The sequence below is a fragment of the Brachypodium distachyon genome, chromosome 2 (assembly GCF_000005505.3).
Source record: "Brachypodium distachyon strain Bd21 chromosome 2, Brachypodium_distachyon_v3.0, whole genome shotgun sequence".
NCBI classification, from domain to species: domain Eukaryota; kingdom Viridiplantae; phylum Streptophyta; class Magnoliopsida; order Poales; family Poaceae; genus Brachypodium; species Brachypodium distachyon.
The window spans coordinates 2,747,192-2,770,567 of record NC_016132.3 but is presented as its reverse complement, the minus strand read 5'-3'; the positions used below and the strand labels follow the sequence as shown (position 1 = coordinate 2,770,567).

At 48.7% G+C, this 23,376-nt stretch overlaps 5 protein-coding genes across 8 annotated transcripts; 1 reads left to right on the top strand and 4 right to left on the bottom strand.

Moving 5' to 3' along the window:
* Positions 1–2,485: 2,485 nt before the first annotated feature.
* On the bottom strand, positions 2,486–8,648 carry LOC100831934 (receptor-like protein kinase 5). Of its 3 annotated transcripts, XM_010232183.3 has the most exons (3): positions 6,895–8,509; positions 3,477–3,613; positions 2,656–2,844 (listed from the first exon to the last, which is right to left on the bottom strand). In XM_010232183.3, exons 1-3 carry the CDS (start codon positions 8,483–8,485, stop codon positions 2,710–2,712), a joined length of 1,863 nt encoding a protein of 620 aa, XP_010230485.2. In that variant the 5' UTR covers positions 8,486–8,509; the 3' UTR covers positions 2,656–2,709. The 3 variants fall into 3 exon arrangements, with proteins under 3 accessions (XP_014753477.2, XP_010230485.2, XP_010230487.2); XM_014897991.2 differs by lacking the exon at positions 3,477–3,613 and having other exon boundaries at positions 2,486–2,844; positions 6,895–8,516; XM_010232185.3 differs by lacking the exons at positions 2,656–2,844; positions 3,477–3,613 and having other exon boundaries at positions 7,133–7,267; positions 7,750–8,648.
* A 1,455-nt stretch (positions 8,649–10,103) lies between these two features.
* Positions 10,104–16,605, bottom strand: LOC100831626 (receptor-like protein 19). Its single transcript, XM_010232180.3, has 2 exons — positions 16,328–16,605; positions 10,104–12,257 (listed from the first exon to the last, which is right to left on the bottom strand). The coding sequence occupies exon 2, from the start codon at positions 12,124–12,126 to the stop codon at positions 10,363–10,365; it is 1,764 nt and encodes a 587-aa protein (XP_010230482.1). The 5' UTR covers positions 12,127–12,257; positions 16,328–16,605; the 3' UTR covers positions 10,104–10,362.
* On the bottom strand, positions 12,489–15,812 carry LOC104581283 (receptor like protein 7-like). Its single transcript, XM_010232179.3, has one exon. It carries the CDS (start codon positions 15,453–15,455, stop codon positions 14,604–14,606), a length of 852 nt encoding a protein of 283 aa, XP_010230481.1. The 5' UTR covers positions 15,456–15,812; the 3' UTR covers positions 12,489–14,603.
* Positions 16,606–16,724: 119 nt separating the features above from the next.
* Positions 16,725–23,253, top strand: LOC100831018 (E3 ubiquitin-protein ligase SINA-like 10). Its single transcript, XM_014898897.2, has 5 exons — positions 16,725–16,864; positions 17,118–17,317; positions 21,542–21,927; positions 22,006–22,226; positions 22,334–23,253. Exons 4-5 carry the CDS (start codon positions 22,023–22,025, stop codon positions 22,976–22,978), a joined length of 849 nt encoding a protein of 282 aa, XP_014754383.1. The 5' UTR covers positions 16,725–16,864; positions 17,118–17,317; positions 21,542–21,927; positions 22,006–22,022; the 3' UTR covers positions 22,979–23,253.
* LOC100831323 lies at positions 17,553–19,389 on the bottom strand. 2 transcript variants are annotated; one of them, XM_024459219.1, is made up of 4 exons: positions 18,976–19,389; positions 18,658–18,867; positions 18,352–18,560; positions 17,553–18,192 (listed from the first exon to the last, which is right to left on the bottom strand). In XM_024459219.1, exons 2-4 carry the CDS (start codon positions 18,857–18,859, stop codon positions 17,878–17,880), a joined length of 726 nt encoding a protein of 241 aa, XP_024314987.1. In that variant the 5' UTR covers positions 18,860–18,867; positions 18,976–19,389; the 3' UTR covers positions 17,553–17,877. The 2 variants fall into 2 exon arrangements, with proteins under 2 accessions (XP_024314987.1, XP_014755006.1); XM_014899520.2 differs by having other exon boundaries at positions 17,553–18,560; positions 18,976–19,378.
* Positions 23,254–23,376: the final 123 nt, after the last annotated feature.

The following is a 23,376-nucleotide window of genomic DNA, read 5'->3' as shown; positions in this document are numbered from 1 at the left end:
GCTCCTCGGGGAGTTGTCAATGAGCTGTTCCTCGACAGGATGAACATTTGGATGCCACTCTTGCAATGTATGATGAACATTTGCCACACCACAAGATGGATCGATGTTTCGATGGCTCGTCGTCATGCCTGATCGATCGAGCATGTCTGAGTTACTGACTAAGTTACTGAGAAAACTGTCTCCCAGAAAATCCAACGCCAGACGCGAGCCCGATCTTCCGGAGAGTTCATCTCCGTTCCCAAAGTTCTTTCAAATTTCTGTTCCGGTTTATGAACAAATCCTTGGTTAATTTGGACCCACGCTCGGGTTTCAATTCGCGAGGAGATAGCTAGGGGCTAAGGTCATTGGGGAGGGTTCGGATGCGCCGCCGTGCAGAACTTGGCTGTCCATGGAGGTTCCTGCACGCAGACTACTGCCCCTGGACATGCGTTTTAATTTGTGGAATTCGATTCTTATTTCTCACTCTACTAATTTTGGTTCAGATTTTTGTGAACTTGCAATCAAAGTCCTAGCTGTACTGCTGATGCCAAATTGAGTTTGAGACTGAGTTGCAGCACGCGTCTAATTAAGTTATGTTCGGCCTACCATTTTTAGTTGATAGCTTTATTCTGTTTGACAGTTTAAGCATCATGTCTGAAATAACGCACACGAGTAGTACCAAAGAAACAACTTATACTCTCGTTTAACAACTGCAGTACACAAACGTTCTGCATATCTTATTTCCAGGACTGCATATCAGTACTTGTTAAGCACAACGTTAAACAAATAGCTTGCAATCCGATACAAACGAAATGAAGCAGACATACAAGAACTTCCTGCCACATAGAAATGGGATTTATTAAGCTGTGTCTTACTTAACAACACAGCTCACACAGACAAACACACGACATTTCTTTCTTCAGGAAAAAAGTTTTAATACAATACATATATACTGTGTGCTTATAGTATCGCATATGGATCATTAGTGCTTGCAAAGCCATCCTTCTATGCGCCAACGCAGTCGTAACACCAGTGACAATGCAAAGCCCACTCCAAACCCCAAGCCAACAAAAGCGAACAGAAGAATGGCACCAAGTTTGTCCTGCCACAAACTGTTGGATTCTGGAGGAGACGCTGCACTTGGAGAAATTGACGGTGGGGTGCTACATTGTTTAGACAGTGGAAGTCCACAGAGTCCCACATTACCTTCAAATGAACCGTTGGAAAATGTTAAGAACTGGTTGCCTCGCGGAATTCTTCCGGACAAATTGTTGTATGAAAGATCCAACCATTCAAGAGAGGTAAGAGAGGTTAGATCTTGTGGGATCTCCCCTGAAAGTTTGTTCCAAGATAGATCAAGTGCCTCCAGCTGAGAGAAGTTACTAAACTGAGATGGAATTTGTCCCGCAAAATTGTTGTGTGACAAGTTAAGTCCATGCAGCGAAACAAGTCTTCCAATCGACTCTGGAATAGGACCATCAAATGAGTTATTTGAGAAATCGATCGCTTTGAAAGTGCTCAGCATCTTGGTGAAACTAAGCTCGAGCCCTTTGAATGTGATGGAGACGGTATCCTGATAAAATCTTGTACTGAAATTTGTTGCATGCCCTAGAACTTGTCCCTGATCATTGCCATTTCCCATCATTGCTTTGAGTTCATTAAACCATCCCTTTGGCAGGTTTCCACAGAAGTTGTTGGAGGCCAAATCAAGTATTTGCAAACTTGTGAAGTTGTTGATGCTAGGACCATCACCTTTAGTATTCCTTATCGTGCCATTGAATTGGTTTGAACTTAAGATAGGTACTCGAAGCTGTGGAAGAACACCCAACCAAGATGGGAAAGAATCGACAATCCAATTGTTCCCAACATCAAGGAGCACCAAGTCTTGGCAATTTGATAACGATCTAGGTAGTTTACCTTCAAACTGATTTCCATTCAAATCTATTGTTTGAAACATGCCTCCTTCTTGTATATTTTCAGGCAGCATTCCATGTAACTGATTTTCTCTTAATTTCAATGTGCTCAACTCTCCACTTTCTATTAGACATGATGGGACCGATCCACTGAAATTGTTGTAAGATAAGTCCAGCATATCTAGTTGTTTTGCACTACAAATTGAAGATGGTAAATGACCATTCAATTTATTCTTGGACAAATCGAGATATATGGAGTTCGTAACGTATTTTCCGAAGTCAGGTTCAATAGAAGAGAAGTTATTGTTTGAGTAATCCAAGATAGCCTCAACATTTGTTACTGGTACTGGTATGTTTCCTTCGAGTCTGTTAAAACTAAGATCAAGAAGTTCTAATTGTGGCATATGAACAAGAGAAGGAGACTTCTCCAAAATAGTAAACATGTTATTTGAGAGGTTCAAACTTATAAGTTGGTCCTTCCAATTCTCCCATACCCAACTTGGTATAACCCCGTTAATCTTATTACTAGAAAGGTCGAGATACACGACGTTATCCAGATATCTTAATGCACCCGGAATTTTGGTGAGGTTGCAGGACGAAAGATATAAGCTGTTGATATTAGAGAGAGAAGGTGATACATTATCACCCTCTTTGTCCATGACTGATCATGTTCTTCGACAAATCTAGAGAAAAGAGACTCATCATGCTCCAAAAAGAGCTAAGTTCAAGTGTGCCTGACAATCTATTTGAGTCGAGTTCCAGATATTTAAGATGTTTAAGTTGAAAGAATGATTTGGGTATGGGCCAGTTAGTTGGTTCATCGACAATCGAATACCAGACATGCGGGAAGATAATTGGGCAGGAAAGTCTTTGAGAGGACCAGAGAGTTTATTTGAAGATAGCCCAAGGAATTGCAATGCCGGAAGAGCGAACAACCATTTTGGAATTTCGCCTGCGTGAAAATGGTAATACTAATCAAAATATGTCCAAGAGAATTTTCCAGAACTAGGAATGATAATAATAAAATATCAAGATGTATCGAAGGAAAAATAGCATCTAAGGAAACAAGCTGAATGATTCTCAATAATGCTCAAAATTTTAAACATCAAAACATGTGAATTTTTTAAGATCAAAATTCTCTTTCAAAACAAATTGCAGTTTGATTTTTTATATGTAGGAAAAAAAAAGCAAAACCCCACCTCATGAGAGACTTCTTGTGTGACACTTGTCATGCTAGGATCCCCTTGGCTCCTTGGGTAAACTTCCATCGATGGGTGGGGAGTTACGGTTACCCTTTTTTTTTTAAGAAAACACGAAATATTTTCATAAAAACTATATAAAAGATTGGTTCGGTTACATCAAAAGATCACGAACCAAGCAAAATTATACTCAGTTGTTTGGTATTCTTTTTTTCCAAGTTTTAATTCTTAGTCTACAGACTTTTGATTTTATCAATTTTTAAATATATATTTTGGTCTTTTGATTTTTTCCACTTTTAATTTTTAGGAAATTGAGAAAAGAAATAAAAAAGATTTGCCAGAACCGCCACGGCGTTGGCTCCCATGGCGGTGACAAGACGAAGACCTCATGATAGCGCCGTGATGCGGCCTCCAGCCCACGACGCCATGGGAGCATCTTGGTGTAAATAAGCTCGGACCCTTTGAATGTGATGGAAACGGTATCCTGGTAAAATCTTGTACTAAAAGATTGTGGTATTTTGCCTGCATAAAAAGAGTGAATGTTAATCAAAATATGGCCCGAAGCTGTTCTGGCACTAACAAAAAAAAGATCTAGATGTACCTACCTTCAAAAACCAATTTTGAAGTAAGATTCAAAACTTCAGATGTGAACTTAAAAGAGTAACTTTCACAAAACCACTCTTTATGAGGTTAGGGTTTCACGAAAATACAACTCTAAGGGTTTGCAACAGAAAACTACTACTCTAGGGGTATTCTTTTTCACATAACCCGAATCTTCCGAATTAGAGCATTTGATAATGAGGACCGCGTGTCGCCAGAGAAGAAGGAGCCCTGGGTGCGGCGGCGATGCTGGCTCCAGTGTCGAGGTAGCGGCGGAGGATCATGGGGACTTTGCGGGTGATGGAGAGGACGGAGGCGAAGGGGAGCGTCATGTAGGGGACGCCGCAATGGAGGTCGTAGCGGCGCGCCTGCGGAGAGGAGGTGCGGGTGGGAGACGAGCACGCGGAGGTCGCGCTAGATCAGGGAGGTCAGGCCCGACTTGAGCACAGAGGTGCTGAACTTGTACGCCTCCACCGCGTCGAGCTTCATGATCAGCGCTTCCATAACGGCAGCGTCTATTGGCCCTTTAGCTAAGCTAGCATGTGGGGGAAGACAGAGGCTTGTGACACTGGAGTATCAGCAATGTGCTACTGGATAGTGTTGACTTCCTTCCAGACTTGTGACGCCAGCTTGGCATGGGGTAAGTGAAAACAAGACACGTGGCTACCCATACCGCTTCGGATGAACAGAGGGACTAAAAGTGTCTGACTCTAAGTTCTGAGGGACGAAAACAACAACTTTCTGACAAGTTGAGGGATGAAAAAAAAATATTTTTCTCGCAGGCAAGTGAAGGCCTAAGGCTGTCGTGTCGAGAAGGATCGAGGGTACGATCAATCCACCTGTCATTCAAGGTGGGCATAAAAACCGAGAAACCAAGACGGAGACCTGAACTAGAAACCGAAAAACCGATTACAAACTCGGTTTTGAATTCCAAATAACCGATCTTTCTTCGGTCAGTTCGGTCATGGCCTCGGTCAACCGAGATACCCGAACTAATCGAACCACATTAATAGGCCCACTAAAATTCAGCCCAGCCCATTAAACCACAACTATTATCCAAGCCAGCCCAGCCACCCGATTCCCCGTCCCACCCCAAGACGTACGCCAACTCCTGATCTCCCGGTGACCGGCGGCGCCACACCGATCCCTCCACGGCCTCAATCCCGTCCTCAACTCGGCTCCATCAACTCCTCCCTGTCTCCAGCCTCCATCTCCCTACAAGCTGCAGCAGTGGCATGGCGCCTTGGGGGCCAGAGTCAGATGAGGAAGCAGCGCGCCTGCGGCGGCCTCTATCCAGGAACATCGGCGCCCATTGTTCTGTCCTTCGGTTTTGTTCGGTTAAAACTGAGAACCGAACCGAAATTTTGAGAAACCGAATTTTCGGTCAGCAGATCTGGAAGGAACGATCGGTCACTTTTTTTTAGGAACCGAATTTCTTAAAAACCTGAGGAACCGGTCTAACCGAAAGACGACCCGCACCTGTCATAGGCACGAGCCAGTTTTAGGCTTGATTCTTCCTCACGACTATATGTGGCTATCGGGTCAGGCTTTTTTGAAAAGCCCGAAAGCCCGACGGGCTTGGCCCGTTTGCGTCCGGCCCGGCCCGAGGCCCCGCACTAAGCCTCAACGCCAGGCCCGTCGGCCCGGCCCGATTAGCATTTAAAAAAAAATACGAATACTCTACACCTTAGGAATAAAAAGGGTGCCTCAACAGCCTGTTCAATCCTCCCTTCGCACACCAGGATGCCACGCTACCTTTTCTGATTAGTTTACAGTGCAAGCTTCTTTTGACAATTCTCTGCGGATGGCGTAAGGAAAAAAAAGGCTATCGGGCTGCTGGTTTCCAGGGGCTCTTCTCCAGACCCGTCGGGCTTTTCGGGCTCAGGCCGGCCCGACTGTGCTTGGTGCCGTGCCTGAGCCTTGGTATTAGCATTTGGTGCCGGTCCGGCCTCTTTATTGTCGGGCTTGAGGGGGCCGTGCCCAGGCCAGGCCCGTTTAGTTGGTGCTGGGCCTGGCCGGCCCGATAGAGCCGCATCTTGAGCCGATCTCTCTATCTCTCTCTCGCGGAAGGATCAGCGGAGTCGACCGTGAGGCGCATGCGCCTGGACCAATCTAGGTTGCGGTGACGGTGACGCGCATGCGCCGGGCGGGCATCATAGTAGCCGCGGAGGCCAAAGAGGTTGCGGTGGCAGAAGCGGGCAGACTTCGACCTCGCTGGCGAACTCCATCCTAAACACAGCGGATCCCACCCGCGTCTGCTCCCTTCGGCGTCTGGGGCGGTTCAACAACTGCGCCCCATGTTCTTGCGGGATTATCCGGGCGGCCTGTGCTAATCCCCTCTGAAAATCACCACTGCTTCCGCAAAATCTCGTCACGGGTCTCTAAACCATTACTGCTCCAGTACAAAGCTCCCACGAAAAGAGAGATTTCGTCTTGCCTAGCAGTACAGCTCGTGGTTCTAGCTGGTGTTTAATCTAGAACGCATCCAGAATTCGTGGTTCAACCAGTACAAAGCGCATAGGGATTTCTCCCGGGATTCTATTTCGTTTTCCCCCAGTACAAAGCGTCCGGTCATGGCCGAAATCAGGATTTCTATTTTAATCTTCCCCCAATCCGCTCTACGGCGGCTCTAGCCTCTCGCCATGAGAAACTGGTTCGGTGCGCCATCGTCATCACAGGGCGGAGGGAAGAACACACGGAAGCAGAAGGCGAAGCCCTTCACCGTTGCGTACAACCGGGGTGGGCTCCTGGGGCGGTTCCTGCTCGGGGAGGGGGCTCATGGCCGGTTCCTGCTCGGGGTGGTGGGCTCCTGTCGCCACCGGTGCTGGAGAAAGTGGGCGAAGGGAGAATGGAAGATAATACCGGCGAATTTTTTTGTCTTGCGAAGGGATACGGCTTGGCTTCTATCTCGGGTCAAGCCGTTTTCATGGAACTTGGTCAAGAAACCAGGCTCGTGCCTACGACAGGTGGGCCAGATCATCAACTTGCAGGTGGGTATCAGTTAAAAGTCTTTGGGTTTGTGGTTTATTTGTTACAAGAGCCTCAAAACGAGTTTTCATGTAAATTACTCTATGCTAATCATGATGTTTATGCATTTGATACAATAAATTACCTTTTTTCTTCGTAGCACAAAATATGCAACAGCTGTAAAGTGTGTTTAGCTAGAAAAGAACGGCATTATAAATTCTTAGTTATGATCTCACCTGAAAGGTTGCTGTCCACTATTTGCAGGGACCGAAGTTGCATTAAGTTCCCGAGTGTAGAGGGAATCGGTCCAGAGAGATTGCAACCGGAGAGCATCAACGCTGTCAATTCTGTAAGATTTCCGATCCACGAAGGAAGTGGCTGCTCATTATAGCTGCAATCAAGGGACTTCAATTCTGCCAAATTTGTAAGATTGCCAATTTGGTGTGGGATTGGTCCGGAAAAATTGCAGTACATGATGAACAAACTGGTCAAACTCTTCAGATTGCCAATCCAAGAAGGTGCCAACTGAGAGAAGTCATAGCCCCATAGAACCAAAGATGTCAGTGTGCTAAGATTGCCAATCCAAGACAATGTTGGAGTCTCCAAGTCCTGTCCATAGAGCCATAGTGTACTCAATGATGGAAGCTTATGTATCAAAGAGAGCTTATTAGAAACACCAATCGTGCTAATGCTCAACATCTTCAAATACTTGAGATTAATAAATGCGGGTGGTATACCACATGCTAAATTGCTCCCATCTAGACTTAAGGTTTCCAAATTACTTCCAACTGGAAAATCTGGTAAGCACACAAAAAGACTGGGGTTCGACGACAAACTTAGCGTCCTCAAGCTTTTCATCTGGAAGATTTTTGCTGGAAATTGCCCTTCAGAAAAAGTCCCTGATATTTTAAGAATGCTCAAGGAAGAAAACTCAGCAAAGAACTCAGGAACCTTGCCGGTGAGCTCATTGTATTCAAGATCGATCTCCCTTAGTAATCGAAGCCTTGAGAAGGAAGGGTGGATAGGACCAGATATACCACGACCATACAAGCTAAGAATATGTAGTTGAGGAGCAGAGTTCGCTAAAACACCTGACCAAGTAGATCCACCGTCGGAGATGTCCACTTGATCAAGACGGAGCTCCCTCAGGTTGCTTAGGTTTGCCATGAAGGTCTCAAAGCTTGGCTCTTGCAGATACAACCCCACATAATTTCTAGAAAAATCCAGGGTGACAAGGTTCTTGAGGCGGGCAATTCCAATTAGGATCTGGCCCAGAAATAATGTTTCAGAGAAGTTGAGGTGGATCATATTCGTGAGCCGCTCAAACCCATACAATGGGAGCTGAGCCCGACGAAAGTCAATGAAAGCAAGGCTGAGATTTCTCAGGGAGGTGAGGTTGAAGAGTGCAGGGTCAAGACGACGGCCCTGCATGTGAAACCCACCGAGGTCTAGGGAAATGACTCTGCCGGAAGCCATGTCACAGGTGATGCCCTTCCAGTGGCAACAGTCACTTCCAGCTCGCCATGACGCCAGGTTTTCATCGAAGTCGATGAGTGAGCGTTTTAGCTGGAGGAGGGAAGAAGCTTGATCTGGTAGGCAAAGGACAGTGGTGTTCTGCTTGGCTACCGATGCAGCATCGATGGTGGAGTAGGAGCATATGAGCAGGAGCAGGCGCAGGAGGACATAGAGATGATGCTTACTGGGAGTCATTTTGCTACTACACTGGCTTGCTAGTTTGTTCATGAGGTACATGTGTATATGTATAGGTGTATGTATATACGGTGTGTAGATTTTCACGCATGCTGGCCGGTTTATTGTGTTAAGCATATGGTCAGATTCTTTCTTCCACTGGAGAAGATTATTAGGTGATGGAGATTGCGTTTGCACTTGTGAGGACGTGAGCTCAACCAGTGACTGTCGGCTGCGGCAAGTGTTGTTGTCTTGCGAGACCTGGACCGATTCATTGCGTCAGGTGTGTTACTACTTGCACAGCCGTGTTTGACTGCCTATTTGGTGGAAGAAAATGACGTGGTTGCAGTAAATACATACACTCTTGGCGAATCAAGGGCATGAGTGAGATCAGTCTTGGTGTGACTAGCTAGCTAGCTTGGTGTTTGGGAGCCCTTGGGAATTGAGAGTATGATATATCCTTGTCCAAGCATTGATTTTCATCTGCCACTTGCAAACATGAACGGCTGCAGGGAAAGGCCGGCGTTCATGTATAGACTGTAGACACTCACTTCGGCTCAGTACAAGAATGGAACTTGGAAGCCGTATATACGTTGGTAATGTTTATATTCTTGTCAGCATTATTGTCATCTGGTATGCTTTCTAGGCATAGCATTGAAACTTAATCATGGCTGCAGGGCAAGAGAGATGATTTGAGAGTTGGGAACAATTACCAAAAAAAAAAATTACTCCAGCTCATACTGCTAAAGAGGAAGAAAAGGATAAGCTAGCCAAGTGCTCAGACTGCCATTGCAGAGAGGTAATAACAGATGTACAGAACACACCATAGGCTGTAGATCAGATCGAAGAATTGGCAGCGCATCCTCCACGCAACGCGCACATGTACACATCTCGACCGACGGAGCTGTTCCCCGAGACTCTGGCTAGAGCGTGCGTGGTCGACGCATTCGGCCGTGCGCTACGGGGTTCATTTCATGGCCTCACTTGACTGAGTGCTGTCAAGAAGGTAATTAACAGCTACAGCTGCTTCATTCTGTCGTGCCGTATCGGCCAGGATCAAGCGCAGACGCAATCTCCCTACCGAGAGAACGCGGATGGCACGTCATGTATGCCAGATCGATCGAGCTAATTTGATGCACGGAGCCGCACAGTACAGAGCTCCCCGTTTTAATTTGCGCCTTCAGGTCAGAGAGCGGATACGCTGCCACCACTTGGAAGCGTAAATACTGAATACGCTCGTGAATCAGGATCACGGCCTCCTGCTCGTGTGTTTTTCTGGCACTTGCGCCGTGGAGGGAACCAAACGACCGACCTAAGCTTAATGGGCCACCGTATCCAGTAACGGCCCGTAAATAAACTACTCCGTACTACGTTTTTGTGGAACTCGATTCGCTTCAAATTTCATCTTCGTTTCCCGGAATTTCCTCAAATTTCTGCTCCGGTTACTGGCTAACCATGGGTTGCCGAACGGGGCCTCTCGATGCATGCGCCGGCGCCAAGAACATGTCAAGTTTGAACCTCGAGCCTACTACACGCGTTTGTGGATTTCGATTCGCATTTCTGACTCTCATGTTCGCTTCAGATTGTCGCGCTCAAAGTTGTAGTTATACTGCCGGCAGTAAGGAATTGCTTCAGTCACACGTACCAGTTTAGGGAGATAAGACTTCAGAGAAACATTATGCATGCTTGATTATCATGTCTGAAATAAAGCAGACAGTATGTACGAAAAAACAACTTATAATGTCTAACAACTGCAGCACATGAACATTTGGCATATCTTATTTCCAAGGAAAAAACAACACGCTGCATATTACACGTTCGACATAATTAAGGTTCAGTAATCCTTGCAATCCGATGCAACAAAATGTATCATACAAGCATTTTCTGCCAGAGAGGAGTGGATTTATGAAGCTGTTTCTTATCTAACAAGCACAGCTCATACACACATGACAGTTCTTTCTTCAGGAAGAAAAATTAGTACAATACATACTGTGTGCTATAGTATCGCATATGGATCAGTAGTGCTTGCAAATCCATCCTTCAATGCGCCAACGCAGTCGTAACACCAGTGACAATGCAAAGCCAACTCCAAACCCCAAGCCAACAAAAGCAAACAGAAGAATGGCACCAAGTTTGTCCTGCCACAAACTGTTGGGTTCCGGAGGAGACACTCCACCTGGAGCGATCGAGGCTCGGGTGTCACATTGTTTAGAGAGCGGAAGTCCACAGAGTCCCACATTATCATCAAATGAACTGCTGGAAAATGTTAAGAACTGGTTGGCCTGCGGAATTCTTCCGGACAAATTATTGTATGAAAGATTCAACCATTCAAGAGAGGTAACAGAGGTCAGATCTTGTGGGATCTCCCCTGAAAGTTTGTTCCAAGATAGATCAAGTGCCTCCAGCTGAGACAAGTTACTCAACCGAGATGGAATTTGTCCTTCGAAGTTGTTGTGTGACATGTTAAGTCCATGCAGTGAAACAAGCCTCCCAATCGACTTTGGAATAGGACCATCAAATGAGTTATTTGAGAAATCGATAACTTTGAAAGTGGTTAGCATCTTGGTGTAAATAAGCATGTTCCCTTTGAATCTGATGGTGACGGTATCTTGATAAAACGTCCTTGTACTGAAGTCTGTTGCATGCCCTAGAACTTGTCCCTGATCATTGGCATTTTCCGTCATTGCTTTCAGTTCATTAAACCATCCCTTTGGCAGGTTTCCAGAGAAGTTGTTGGAGGCCAAATCAAGTATTTGCAAACTTGTGAAGTTGTTGATGCTAGGACCATCTCCTTTAGTATTCCTTATCGTGCCATTGAATTGGTTTGAACTTAAGATAAGTACTCGAAGCTGTGGAAGAACACCCAACCAAGATGGGAAAGAATCGACAATCCAATTGTTCCCAACATCAAGGAGCACCAAGTCTTGGCAATTTGATAACGATCTAGGTAGTTTACCTTCAAACTGATTTCCATTCAAATCTATTGTTTGAAACATGCATCCTTCTTGTATATTTTCAGGCAGCAGCCCATGTAACTGATTTTCTCTTAATTTCAATGCGCTCAACTCTCCACTTTCTATTAGACATGATGGGACCGATCCACTGAAATTGTTGTAAGATAAGTCCAGCATATCTAGTTGTTTTGCACTACAAATTGAAGATGGTAAATGACCATTTAATTTATTCTTGGACAAATCGAGATAGATGGAGTTCGTAAGGTATTTTCCGAAGTCAGGTTCAATAGAAGAGAAGTTATTGTTTGAGTAATCCAAGAAAGCTTCAACATTTGTTACTGGTATTGGTATGTTTCCTTGAAGTCTGTTAAAACTAAGATCAAGAAGTTCTAATCGTGGCATATGAACAAGAGAACGAGACTTATTATCCAAAGTATTAAACATGTTATAGGAGAGGTCCAATCGTGTAAGCTGGTCCTTCCAATTCTCCCATACCCAACTTGGTATAATCCCCTTAATCTGATTACTAGAAAGGCTGAGTTCCCCAATGTTATCCAAATATCTTAATGCACCCGGAATTTTGGTGAGGTTGCAGGATGAAAGATATAAGCTGTTGATGTTAGAGAGAGAAGGTGATACATTATCAACCTCTTTGTCCACGACTGATATCATGTTGTCAGACAAATCTAGATAAGAGAGACTCGTCATCCTCCAAAAAGAGCTAAGTTCAAGTGTGCCTGAAAATCTATTTGAGTCGAGGAGCAGATGTTTAAGATGTTTAAGTTGAAAGAATAATTTGGGTATTGGGCCAGTTAGTTGGTTCATCGATAAACAAATAGTAGACACGCGGGAAGATAATTGGGCGGGAAAGTCTTTGAGGGGACCAGAGAGTTTATTTGAAACTAGCAAAAGGGATTGCAATGCCGGAAGAGCGAACAACGATTTTGGAATTTCGCCTGCGTGAAAAGGGTGATACTAATCAAAATATGCCCAACAGAATTTTCCATGACTAAAAATAATGATACTTCCTTTGATCCATATTACTTGTCGGAGCTTTTTCTAGATATGCATGTATCTAGACGCGTTTCATTGTATAGGTAAATGTGTATCTAGACAAAGCTCCAAGAAGTAATATGGATTGGAGAGAGTAATAAAATATCAAGATGTATTTAAGCAAAAATAGCATGTATGGAAACAAGCTGAATGATGCTCATTACTTTGTGAAGATAGTAACTACATTTTACTCTCTATTAAGTATAAGCTTTTAACATACACAGAGAAATATTATCAATAGTGCTCAAAATTTTAAACATCAAAACGTGTTGAATTTTTGAAGATCACGCCAGAGCAATACAATGACGTAAATAGATTGTAATCTAAATACTCTTTCAAAAAATTTATGTTGGAAAGCAAGCAAAATCCCACCTCGTAAATAGAACACGACACGTGTCGCAAAGGAAGGCTCATGTCGGAACCAAACTCAGCCAGCACGTGCCACTTGTCGTGCTAGGATCCCCTTGGCCCCTTGGGTAAACCTTCCATCAAAGGGTGGGGGCCCTAAGAGGGGGGGGGGGTACCCTCTTGTCATGCTAAGAAAACCCGAAATAGTTTCCATAAAAAAATTATACTCTCTCCGATCCATAATAAATGTCAAAGATTTATTATGGATAGGAGTATAAAAGATTGATTCGGTTACATCAAAACATCACGACTCGAGCAAAATTATACTCAGTTGTTAGGTATGGTTTAAAGAACATTAATTGTTTGCCGGGATTCGATTTTTTTTGTTTTTTCAACTTTTAAATGTTAGTCATTAAACTTTTGATTTTATCAACTTTGGGTTATTTTTTTTGGGGGGGGGGGCGGCTTTTGATTTTTGCACTTTCAATTTATTTCGAGCTTTTAATTCTCCAGAAATTGAAAAAAAAAGCAAGACTTGCCAGTCGGCGTTGGCTCCCATGGCGGTGATGAGACGATGGCCTCCAGGCGGCGACTTGATGCGACCTCCCACCGGCGAGTGATGGCCGTGCGGAGCAAAGCTGCGGTGACGGCACCTAGGGCCACTGGATCCAGCCATGGACAATGCACGTGCCCCTGATCAAGGCCATAGGGAGGCGTGGCGGCCGCTGTCGGAGAGCACGGTGGCACGTGGAGATGGACGTGGCAGCGCGGGGAGAAGAGAAGGGTTCCGTGACGCGAGGAAATGGCGGTTGCGGTGGCGCGAGCCGCGAGGAGAGCCCAGCGGAGAAGGCGCGAGGAAAGGGGAGGTGAAGCGGCGCGAGGAGTTCGAAAGAGGGACGCTGTCGAGAATGAAGAAAGAAGAGATCTCAAAAAAGGAAAAACATACAGAGACGGCTCATTCGGTTTGCAGGATTCTTAAAGGATTTCTACAGGATTTCAACCTTTAGGAGTTTTCCCTATGTGTAGCATTTGTTTCGTAGGAATGGACATGCTAGATTTCTAAGGAATGTCCAAATTGGCCTAATTCCTAAGGATTCTAAGCATTAGGTGAGACCTCATTTTAAAATCCTATGGATTGTAATGTGCATGGCATTCCAATCCTCCACTTTTCCTATTCCTATGTTGTCAAAATCCTGCGAACCAAATAAGGCCATAGAGTGGGAAGGGGAAGGATACGGAAGGGATAGGTAGAAGTTCGTCGGTGGCCAGAAAGGGTGTTGACCACCGTCCATCAATTTTCGCTAATGAGCTGGCTACGATCATTCCTTCCATAATTCCACCGTGCAGCCTCCTATACTCATAAAACCCTGCATCCATCGTACCCCACATATCTCTGCCGCTAGGGTCTATCTGCCGCTTGCGTCTTGTAGCCTTGTAGGGACTGCACCACAATAGTCAGCCATTGGGCAGGACAAAGTGGAAATATAGATGACCATCGGGGGTGGCCTGGCAGGCCAAGCCCGGCACGAACATAAACGGACAGGGCCGGGCCGTGCTTTAGGCTCCGTCCTCAGGCCCTAGGGCAGGCCCGACCCGGCCCATTTATTTTTAAATTTTTCATACCAGGCTTCCAGCAGCTGGGCCTGGGCCTCTTTCCGCTTTTTTTTTTTGCATCCTCTCTTGTTGGGTTGAGCCCAATCAGCATTATACTTTTATTTTTTGGTTTTTTCTCTTTGTTGGGATGTGCCCAGTTAACGTTTTTATTTTATTTTCTCCTTGCCGGGCTGAGACGGGCCCGGGCTATTTTACAAGCCCCGTCAGGCTTAACGGGCCTGGCCCGCCCGGGCCCGGTGCCGCCTGACAGACCTACACACGGGGCTAGGAATGACTCCTACGTGAGGTCATGGCAGAGAGTGGAGGGCGGAGCAGCAGAGGAGGAGGCGTTGTGCAGAATGAGGGTGCTTTTGAAGAATGCTCAAGGAAGAAAACTCGGCAAAGAACTCAGGAACCTTGCCGGTGAGCTTATTGTATGCCAGATCGATCTCCCTTAGTAAATGAAGCCTTGAGAAGGAAGGGTGGATAGGACCAGATATACCACACTGACCCAAGCTAAGAGTTTGTAGTTGAGGAACAGATTGTACTAAAACAACCGACCAGGTTGATCCATTGTTGGAGATGTCCACTCCATCAAGACGGAGCTCCCTCAGGTTGCTTAGGTTTGCCATGAAGGTCTCAAAGCTTGGGTCTTGAAGATACAACACATTATAATAACCAGAAAAATCCAGGGTGACAAGGTTCTCGAGACGGGCAATTCCAATTGGGATCTGGCCCAGAAAATTAGTTTTGGAGAAGTTGAGGTGGATCATATTCGTGAGCCGCTCAAACCCATACAACGGGAGCTGAGCCTGACCAAAGTCAATTGAAGCAAGGCTGAGGTTTCTCAGGAAGGTGAGGTTGAAGAGTGCAGGGTCAAGACGACGGCCCTGCATGTCAAACCCACCGAGGTCTAGGGAAATGACTCTGCTGGAGGCCATGTCACAGGTGACACCCACCCAGTGGCAGCAGTCACTTCCAGCTCGCCATGACGCCAGGTTTTCATCGACGTCGATGAATGAGCGTTTTAGCTGGAGGAGGGAAGAAGCCTGATCCGGGAGGCAAGGGAATGTTGTGTTTTTCTTGGCTGCAGCATGTATGGAGCAGGAGCATATGAGCAAGAGCAGGAGGACGTGGAGGCGGTGCTTACTGGAAGTCATTTTGCTACTGGCTTGCTGCTTTCTCGAATGTTGTATTCAGTGTTTCGTATATATACAGGAGTCTATGGTGTATACAGTAGATATTTTCATGCATTGCCGGTCTGTGGTTTAACTGTATAGTGCAGATTTTCTACCAAGGTTGTTGTCAGAATTTTTTTTTCTTCTACTGGAGTTGAAGATAAGCGATGGAGATTGTGCGGACAGTTGTGAGGCTGTGAGCGCAACACGTTGGATCAAATCAAAGCAATCGTGACTGTCGGCCATGATCGCAACTTCTGAGGCCATGATCGCAATCGTGACTGTCGGCTGCGACCTGTAGTGCAGTCTGAGTTGTTGTCTTGGAGACTCGGACCAAATCAGTGCGTCAAGTGTGTTATTAGTACTTGCAGTGCTGTGTTTGACTGCCTATTTGGTGGAAAAAATAGCCCGCAAATACATAGTACACTTGGCAAATTAATGGCATGAGAGAGATCAGTCTTGGTGACTAGCTTGGTGTTTGGAAGCCCTTTGGGATGTATCCTTATCCAAGCATTCATTTTCATCTGCAACTTGGGAACTTGAATTGTTGAACAGCTGGAGAGATGTGAAATGAGGACCGGGGATAATATTCCAGATCTGGGGATGATGGAGCTATGCGTGATTTTTCCACGCATGCAGGCAAAGGAGTTCATGTATAGACAGACTCACTTCAGCTCGGTTCAAAAATGTAACCACGATGGTTACATACAGGCTGCCGTGTCGGAGAAGGACCATTGAATTGGACTTGGAGTTGGAAGATTTGGGGAGGCTCACGGCCGAATTTGGGAATGGCATAATACACACCACCATAAGAGGGATTCCATGTTCCAGATTTGGGTATGCGGGATGCTCACCTCGGACCGGAAGTTGGAGGCTTCCCGCTGCTTCATCGATGCCGCCGCTCCCTGTCCCAGTTCCGGCGAAGAACGCCTCCGCACCCTACACCCCGCCTCCTCCATTGCTGCTGCCACCCGCCGCCTAGATCCTCTGGCCGCCGCGCGGCCCACGCCTGCCACTGCGCCAGCGTGGGAGTGCTATCCCTCCCTCCTCCGTCCCACAGCTCCGCTCCGGTGGCCGCCGGCACCCGAGCAGGGGGTCGGCTCCTTGCCGCAAATGCGGCGGGCCATGCGGATTGACTGAAACTGGGTTCTTCCCTGACCACGTCCGGACCGCCACTTGGGCCGTGCGAATTGTTACGTAGGCTGGGCTTCTGCCTTCGGGCTTTGTTACCATGGGCAAACTCCAGGGCTCCAGGCTAAATTCCCAGTACTTCCAAATTTTGGTCCTGACCTGGCCTTCCAACACTGCTTTGAATTGTTTCTTTTTCAAGGGAAATCAATGGTGAAATTGTGAAATTTTGTTATGTTCTCAAAGAAGATTACTACCCACAGGTATTTTTCTCCACAGTCATCCTCTATCAAAAGGTTATGGAGAGAAATTTTGTCGATGACCGCAACATGAAAATAACGACAAGTATTTAGAAATGGAGAGAGTACTTCTTAGTTCTTTAATTTTTGAATGTTTGCCGGCAAACTTCTACAGCCCGTCCTCAATTGACCAATCGAGATTTTCTGAAAGTTTACCTCTCCATTTATATTGTACTCCTGGTAGTGTACTTCTTGTGTTGAAGTATTGTTTTTACAGAAAATAAGGGGCTGGCGTGCACGTATTACTGATGAGAAGGGTACGAGTTACAGCCTTCGACGCCCCGATGCAAAACATGCTTCGGAAATCGGAATGGAACCAAACAACACACCTCCATGAGACATTGATTTCCCGACTGATATCTTGTGAGCTCTGAACTCAACAATCTCTTGAAACAATGATTTGATCTCCTCCAGCAGGTTCGTGCACTTCCACAGAGATAGTTGCGACCAAATTCATTCTGCGAGTAGTGTAGCTGCGTTTCGGTTCTGTCAGATGATATGCTGAAGCTCAGGTCGCTCCATCTCATTTTTAGGTGACACCACTATCTTTGAGCATCTTCTACACGCAGTTTCTAGTTTCAATTCTACACACCAAAGTGATTAGTGGGATTTCAAGCATTGTTAGATAAGGGCAAAGCAAAAGTCGCAACCGTACATAATGCTACTCCATTGCAATAGTACGGTACAGAGTACCACCATGGCAATATGCAGCAAACAACCATACGGACTATAAGTGTCGAAGATAACAGGGCAGATCCAACTGCATAGTGCGCCCAAAAACAAAATATCAGTACAGCAGATCCAGCAGCTGCTACAGACCCAAAAGCAACAGACAACAGACCGACTAGTGCACCCAAAAACAAAAGATCAGTCTTGCAAATCTGGCAGCTGCCAGCCTACCACTAACTCTAATTAAGCAACCTAAACAGACATTAACATCACAATGGACCTCGACAGCACAACCCATCGGAATCAGCTTAGAGCTTCACGGCGACGGTGACGACGACGGTCTGCGACGAGCCCCAGCATGCGTCAGGAACAAACAAGAGCTCATGAGCCTTGTACCCTTCAATCCGGCGCACGAATGGCACGCTCCCGGAGGCCGTCAGCGAGAACGTCGACCCAGGCTGGTTGCCCTTCATAGCAACGGTGTACTGCTGCGCCACTTGGGCGCCTCCGTCCTCATCGGCCGGCGCTGGCCGCGGGTAGATGCGGACCACTGACAGCGAGCGACCCGTTGGAACATCCCCGCCGTTGAGCAGCAAGAACACGCTCTTCCCGCCGAGGATATTCTGCAGGATCACGCGGAAGGGCCTGGACTTGTCAAGGGTCAGAGTCACGGGACCAGAAAAGTCGAGCGGGGACCATGATCGGTCTGGGCCAGCATGTGGCCGCGGAGGTGCCTGCCGAAGTAGGTGCAGCCGTCGAACGGGCATGGGTAAGGCGCGTACCAGCAGGTCTCTTCCTCGTGGGTTCGGATCTCGGAGAACCTGAGGATGTTCTTGCAGCCATCCTTCTTGAACTTGCAGGGCCTGGTCATCCCGGCGAGGATCTTCTCCGTGGTGCGGCACCGGAAGTTGCCGATGGAGAGCTTGCAGCTGGGGCACTTGCGGTCCAGCCTGACGCAGCAGTTGCCGCACACCGCGTGCCCGTTCTTGCACTGAAAAGGAGAAGGAAAAACATTATCAGCTTAATCAGTTGAAAAACGAAACCACGCTACTACCAGTAGAATGCAAGGAGAATGTGTAGGTAGGTACTCGACGAGTAAATTTGTGACTCGAATGGCATGAAACAGATGTCGCATTGAAGGGTATCCAGGTCGTGGCTGAAGACGTTGTTGCTCGTCTCTTCTTCCTCGGCCTGCGCCGGCTCGGTCTGGGTGTCGCCGGCCGTTCCCATGCACGCCTTCTTGGTCGCGGCGCCGTCGGTGGCGCCCTTCTCGGCGCTCCGTTTGGACATCGCCTAGCCTGAAAATAATCAGAGGGGACTCAGGATCAAGAAAACACTAGTACTCCACTAGCAAGGTAGCAGCAGGAGTACTACTAGCACTCGATAACGCACGCGCGCGAGCTCACCTGCAGGCTGCAGCTAAGATCGATTCTCGAGATGGAAGGAGCTATGGAACTTGGATGCCCGAGAGTCGCCGGTGGGGGATTTAATAATAGACGAGAAAGGAGGGGACGAAGCGAACAGCTACCCTCCTCCTTGCTCAGGAAGGCTGCAATGGTGTTCTCGGTAACTGGACTGCTATGCAGCAAATTACTCCACTGTTGGCGCATCCCGCAATTAAATCCGCCTTGTGAACTTGTGATGAAAGCACGGCGTTTCCTTACCGTGCGCGAGTCTGTTCTTTTTTGTTCATGACGTGACGGGGCAAGCTAGGCAGTGTTCGGGCACGGTGATGTGATTGATGGATGGCCTGTCCTCGAGACTTTGATGATAGCAAGAAAATTGCAGTTTTCACCTCAACCGGTTGTTGCACAGAGACTACTTGAACGAAGTAGATTAAGTTTTGCACAAAGCACTCGCGCGTTGTCTAAGCCAGTTGCAACTTGCAAATTGCATTCGCCCTGAGTTAACATCGTTTCTGACCGGTGCAAGTGCAATGATGCCGGACACTGACGCCCCGGGCCAGCATGCCTCCGTGCCAGCGGCTAGCACCTTGGAGCAACTCCAGCCGGCGCCTTTAGAAGGCCCTCTAAACGGGTTTGAGTGGTGTGGGTGTCGAAAACCCCTCCCAAATTGTATTTTTAACCGACGCGGTCCACAAAATTAGCTGGCGTCCCTGGCGGAACCCAACCAAGGGGAGGCGAGCGGGTGCGTCGGCGCAGCGTTTCATGGCGTGGGTCTGCCTTATCAATGCCATTTACTGCTCTCGCTGGCTTCGGCATTAATAGCCTACCGACTTCGCCTCGGCTTCGCATGCGAGTTATGGTGGTCGCCCGATCAAACCGCTGCCCGGTCTCGTCGGCTTCCATGCGGCGCCCCCCCCCCCCCCCCCCCGCGCATTCCCTGCGCTGTTTCCCGCTGCGTTCACACCTCCGGCGGTGCCTATAAAAGGCAGCACCGTCGACCTCACCATTCATTCCCCTCTGCCATCTCGTCCCTCGCCTTCTCTCCTCTCCCTCGCCCTCGACCTCGCCATGGCCCATTGGGACGAGCGCCGCTGGCTCCGCATCGACGAGGCCGATGTGATTCGGACGGCCGGCTACCTGTCGCCTTCCCCACGGCTGGCAGCTCAGCTGGGGCGGCAGGCCCGTCCCGCCGGTGCCGACGGGTGAGCACCTGCGGGAGTGCATCTGGGAACGCTAGGTCGCCCTGACGTCGGAGCAACAGGCGTCGACGGAGTGGGCTCGTTAGACCGGCACCGCTTGGGCCGGTTTCTTCGCCGACGAGCACCGGCGCGTCGTCCGCGATGTGCCGCACCCAATGGTGCGGAACAACATTGACGACCGGCACGCCTTCTGGCGGGGGCGCACAATCGATAGCGTCTTCGCCCACATCACCGCTGACAAATCAGCCGTGGTTCGACGGAGGCGCGCCCCTCCCTCCTCCACCGGCCAGACGCCACCGGTACCTGGGTGGTGGCTCCGGCTCGTCCTCCCGCACGCCCCGCCAACTTCATCCTCCGCCCGAGCACAGCGGACAACGTTGGAGCAGCAGGCGTCAGCGGAGCGGGCTCGTGAGACGGGCACCGCCTGGGCCGGTTTCTTCGCCGACGAGCACCGGCGCGCCTTCCGCGATGTGCCGCACCCGATGGGCAACATTGACGGCCGGCACGCCTTCTGGCGGGGGCGCACAATCGACGGTGTCCTCGCCCACATCGCCACCAGCAATCAGCCGCGGCTCGACGGAGGCACGCCCCTCCCTCCTCCACCGGCCCTCCCTCTCCCTCCTCCACCGGCCTGACGCCACCGCTACCTAGGTGGTGGCTCCGGCTCGTCCTCTCGCACGCCCCGCCGGCTTCATCCTCGGTCGGAGCACGGCGGACGACGCCGAAGCCGGAGGAGTGGGTGCCTCCTCCGGAGTAGGAGTACGCCGCCATCTGCGACTCCGACCGGGAGGAGTACCCGGGTCAGGCACCCAGGCTAGCTGCCCCTGCCCGGCCGTTCTCCCACCACAGGCACGGAGCGTACTGATCGTCAGTACGTTCTACCACTCCATCACGAAAGGACACAAACCTTGGGCTGGCTGGCCGGGCTGTTGTTTTTTGACTGCACGTACTGGACGGAATAAACCGCAGTGCATTGCCTTGCCAAGTCGCCATACCAATACGCCTACACATGCCTACGGCGTATACTAGTATCTCCTGTGCATGCATGCATGCAGTTCATGCAGCATGCCCGCTAGACGCGACAGCTCGTAGTCGTAGGCACTGCCCACAAGTGAGCACTGTGCGTGTGCGGAAGACGTAGGTATATAGGCTATTTTCTAATTCGGGTTGCTAGCGCTCGCAGCAAATATAGTTGTAGGGAAAACATCGCGAGCAATACTCTGATTCCGCACAGTACCAACGAGCTTGTCATAGTACTGAAAAAGAGTGAATCCATAAATTCGAGTCAAACGCCCATTTTGATCCCCAAGCTGAGAAAACACAAATAAAAGCCTTAAACTGGTTTATTGTAATGTTTTGGTCAACAGCAGCTTGACCAGTCGACCTGGTCAACCACCGGCTGCCGTGCCACGTGAACACGATCTGCTACTCCATCAAACTCTCGAGGACACGGTGACCAAAGAGTCAAAGGCTGCCTTGCCCCCGTGACGAACACGAAAGAGCAGCGCGGCATCCGAGAAGTAGTACTATCGATCACATCGCGGTGGCCAAAGACCGCGGGCTGACACCTGAGAGGCTGAGATGCACCAGCAGAGCAGAGGAGCATATCATCCCCGGCACCCAGCTAATTTGCATTGACACTACCCCCAGTCCCCCACCGGCTGCAAGTGCCAGTAGAACGCTCCCGCTTCCGCAGTTCCGTCTTCGTAGGCCGGGGCTTCCAAGTTGTATCTTCATCGATCTCAGCCTGCAGGTGAGCTCTCGCGCGTGCGATATTGAGCAGTACTACTAGTACTCTGCTGCTACTTTGCAATTTGTTGCTTGTTTTCAGGCTAGGCGATTCAGACGATGCAGAAGAGGAGCGCCAAGAAGGACGACACGGGCAGCGCCGCCACCAAGAAGGCGTGCATGGGAACGGCCTGCGACAGCAAGACCTCCAAGCCGGCGGCGGCGCGGGTCGAGGAAGAAGACACGACCAATGTCTTCAGCCACGACCTCGATACCCTTCAATGCGACATCTGTTTCATGCCCTTCGAGTCTCAAATTTACATGGTGAGTACCTAGTACCTACACTACACATTCCTCCTTGTAGTATATACAGTACATTGCAAAATTTTAAGTTTGATAATGTTTTTTTTGTTTATTTATTTACTTTTCAGTGCAAGAACGGACATGCGGCGTGCGGCAACTGCTGTGTCCGGCTGCAGCGCAAGTGCCCCAGCTGCAACGAGTCCACGGGCGACATCTGGTGCCGCGCCATGGAGAAGATCCTGGCCGGCATGACCAGGCCCTGCAAGTTCAAGAAACATGGCTGCAAGCACATCCTCAGCTTCTCCGAGATCCGGACACACGAGGAAGAGACCTGCCGGTACGCGCCCTACCCCTGCCCATTCGACGGCTGCGCCTACACTGTCACGCGCCTCCGCGACCACATGTTGGAGTGCGGCCATGGACCTTTCTTTGAGTTGGACTCGCTTGGGCCCTTGTGCGTGCTCCTGTACCCGGACGGTGACGAGAGCGTGTTCCTGCTGCTCAACGGCGGGGATGTTCCCACGGGGCGCTCGCTGTCGGTGGTCCGCCTCTACCCGCGGCCGGACGAGGAGTACGGAGCCGGCGCGGTGCCGCAGCAGTATACGATGCTTGTGGAGGGCGACGTGCCAGCCGGGTCGCTCTCGCTGACTTTTGGAACAGTGCAGTTCGTGCGCTGTCTGAAAGGACATAAGCGCCGAGAGTTCTTGTTTCTTCCTGACGCACGCTGGGGCTCCTCCAGAACCGTCACCGTCAATGTCACCGTGTATCCCTGATCTGGTTCTGCAGGATGGATAGTTATGGTGTCGAGGTCCGAGTTACGCTAGATCGAAGGATGTTGATGTTCTTTGTTTTTGGATCTGCAAAATTTGAGTTAGTTGTAGCTGCTGGATCTGCTAGACCAATCTTTTGTTTTTGGGCGCACGAGGCAGTGTAGGCAGTCTATTTGGATCTGCCCTGGTACCTTCGTGACTTCGAGTTCGTATGGTTAATCGGTTTTACTAATGCTCAGTCGCCTGAGAAACATTATTTCTCAGTCGATTCAGTTTTTGCGAGCGATTTGTACGTACGTGAACTGATTTGCGATCGATTTCTCTTGCGTCGCTAGCGTACGATGTATTTGCTTCAGCAGGCCACGTGAGGACGTGAGGTGGATGGGCCAGCCGGCCAGGAT

Coding starts and splice junctions, on each gene's coding strand:
- LOC100831626 (XM_010232180.3), bottom strand. CDS start 12,126: ATGAACCAACTAACTGGCCCAATACCCAAATTATTCTTTCAACTTAAA.
- LOC100831323 (XM_014899520.2), bottom strand. CDS start 18,859: ATGTCCAAACGGAGCGCCGAGAAGGGCGCCACCGACGGCGCCGCGACC. Junction 18,561..18,657: donor GTCACAAATTTACTCGTCGA/GTACCTACCTAC, acceptor TCTCCTTTTCAG/TGCAAGAACGGGCACGCGGT.
- LOC104581283 (XM_010232179.3), bottom strand. CDS start 15,455: ATGACTTCCAGTAAGCACCGCCTCCACGTCCTCCTGCTCTTGCTCATA.
- LOC100831934 (XM_010232183.3), bottom strand. CDS start 8,485: ATGCTTAACACAATAAACCGGCCAGCATGCGTGAAAATCTACACACCG. Junction 3,614..6,894: donor AGTGGACAGCAACCTTTCAG/GTGAGATCATAA, acceptor CTTTTTATGCAG/GCAAAATACCACAATCTTTT. Junction 2,845..3,476: donor CATCACGGCGCTATCATGAG/GTCTTCGTCTTG, acceptor ATTTTCACGCAG/GCGAAATTCCAAAATGGTTG.
- LOC100831018 (XM_014898897.2), top strand. CDS start 22,023: ATGCAGAAGAGGAGCGCCAAGAAGGACGACACGGGCAGCGCCGCCACC. Junction 22,227..22,333: donor TCGAGTCTCAAATTTACATG/GTGAGTACCTAG, acceptor TTTACTTTTCAG/TGCAAGAACGGACATGCGGC.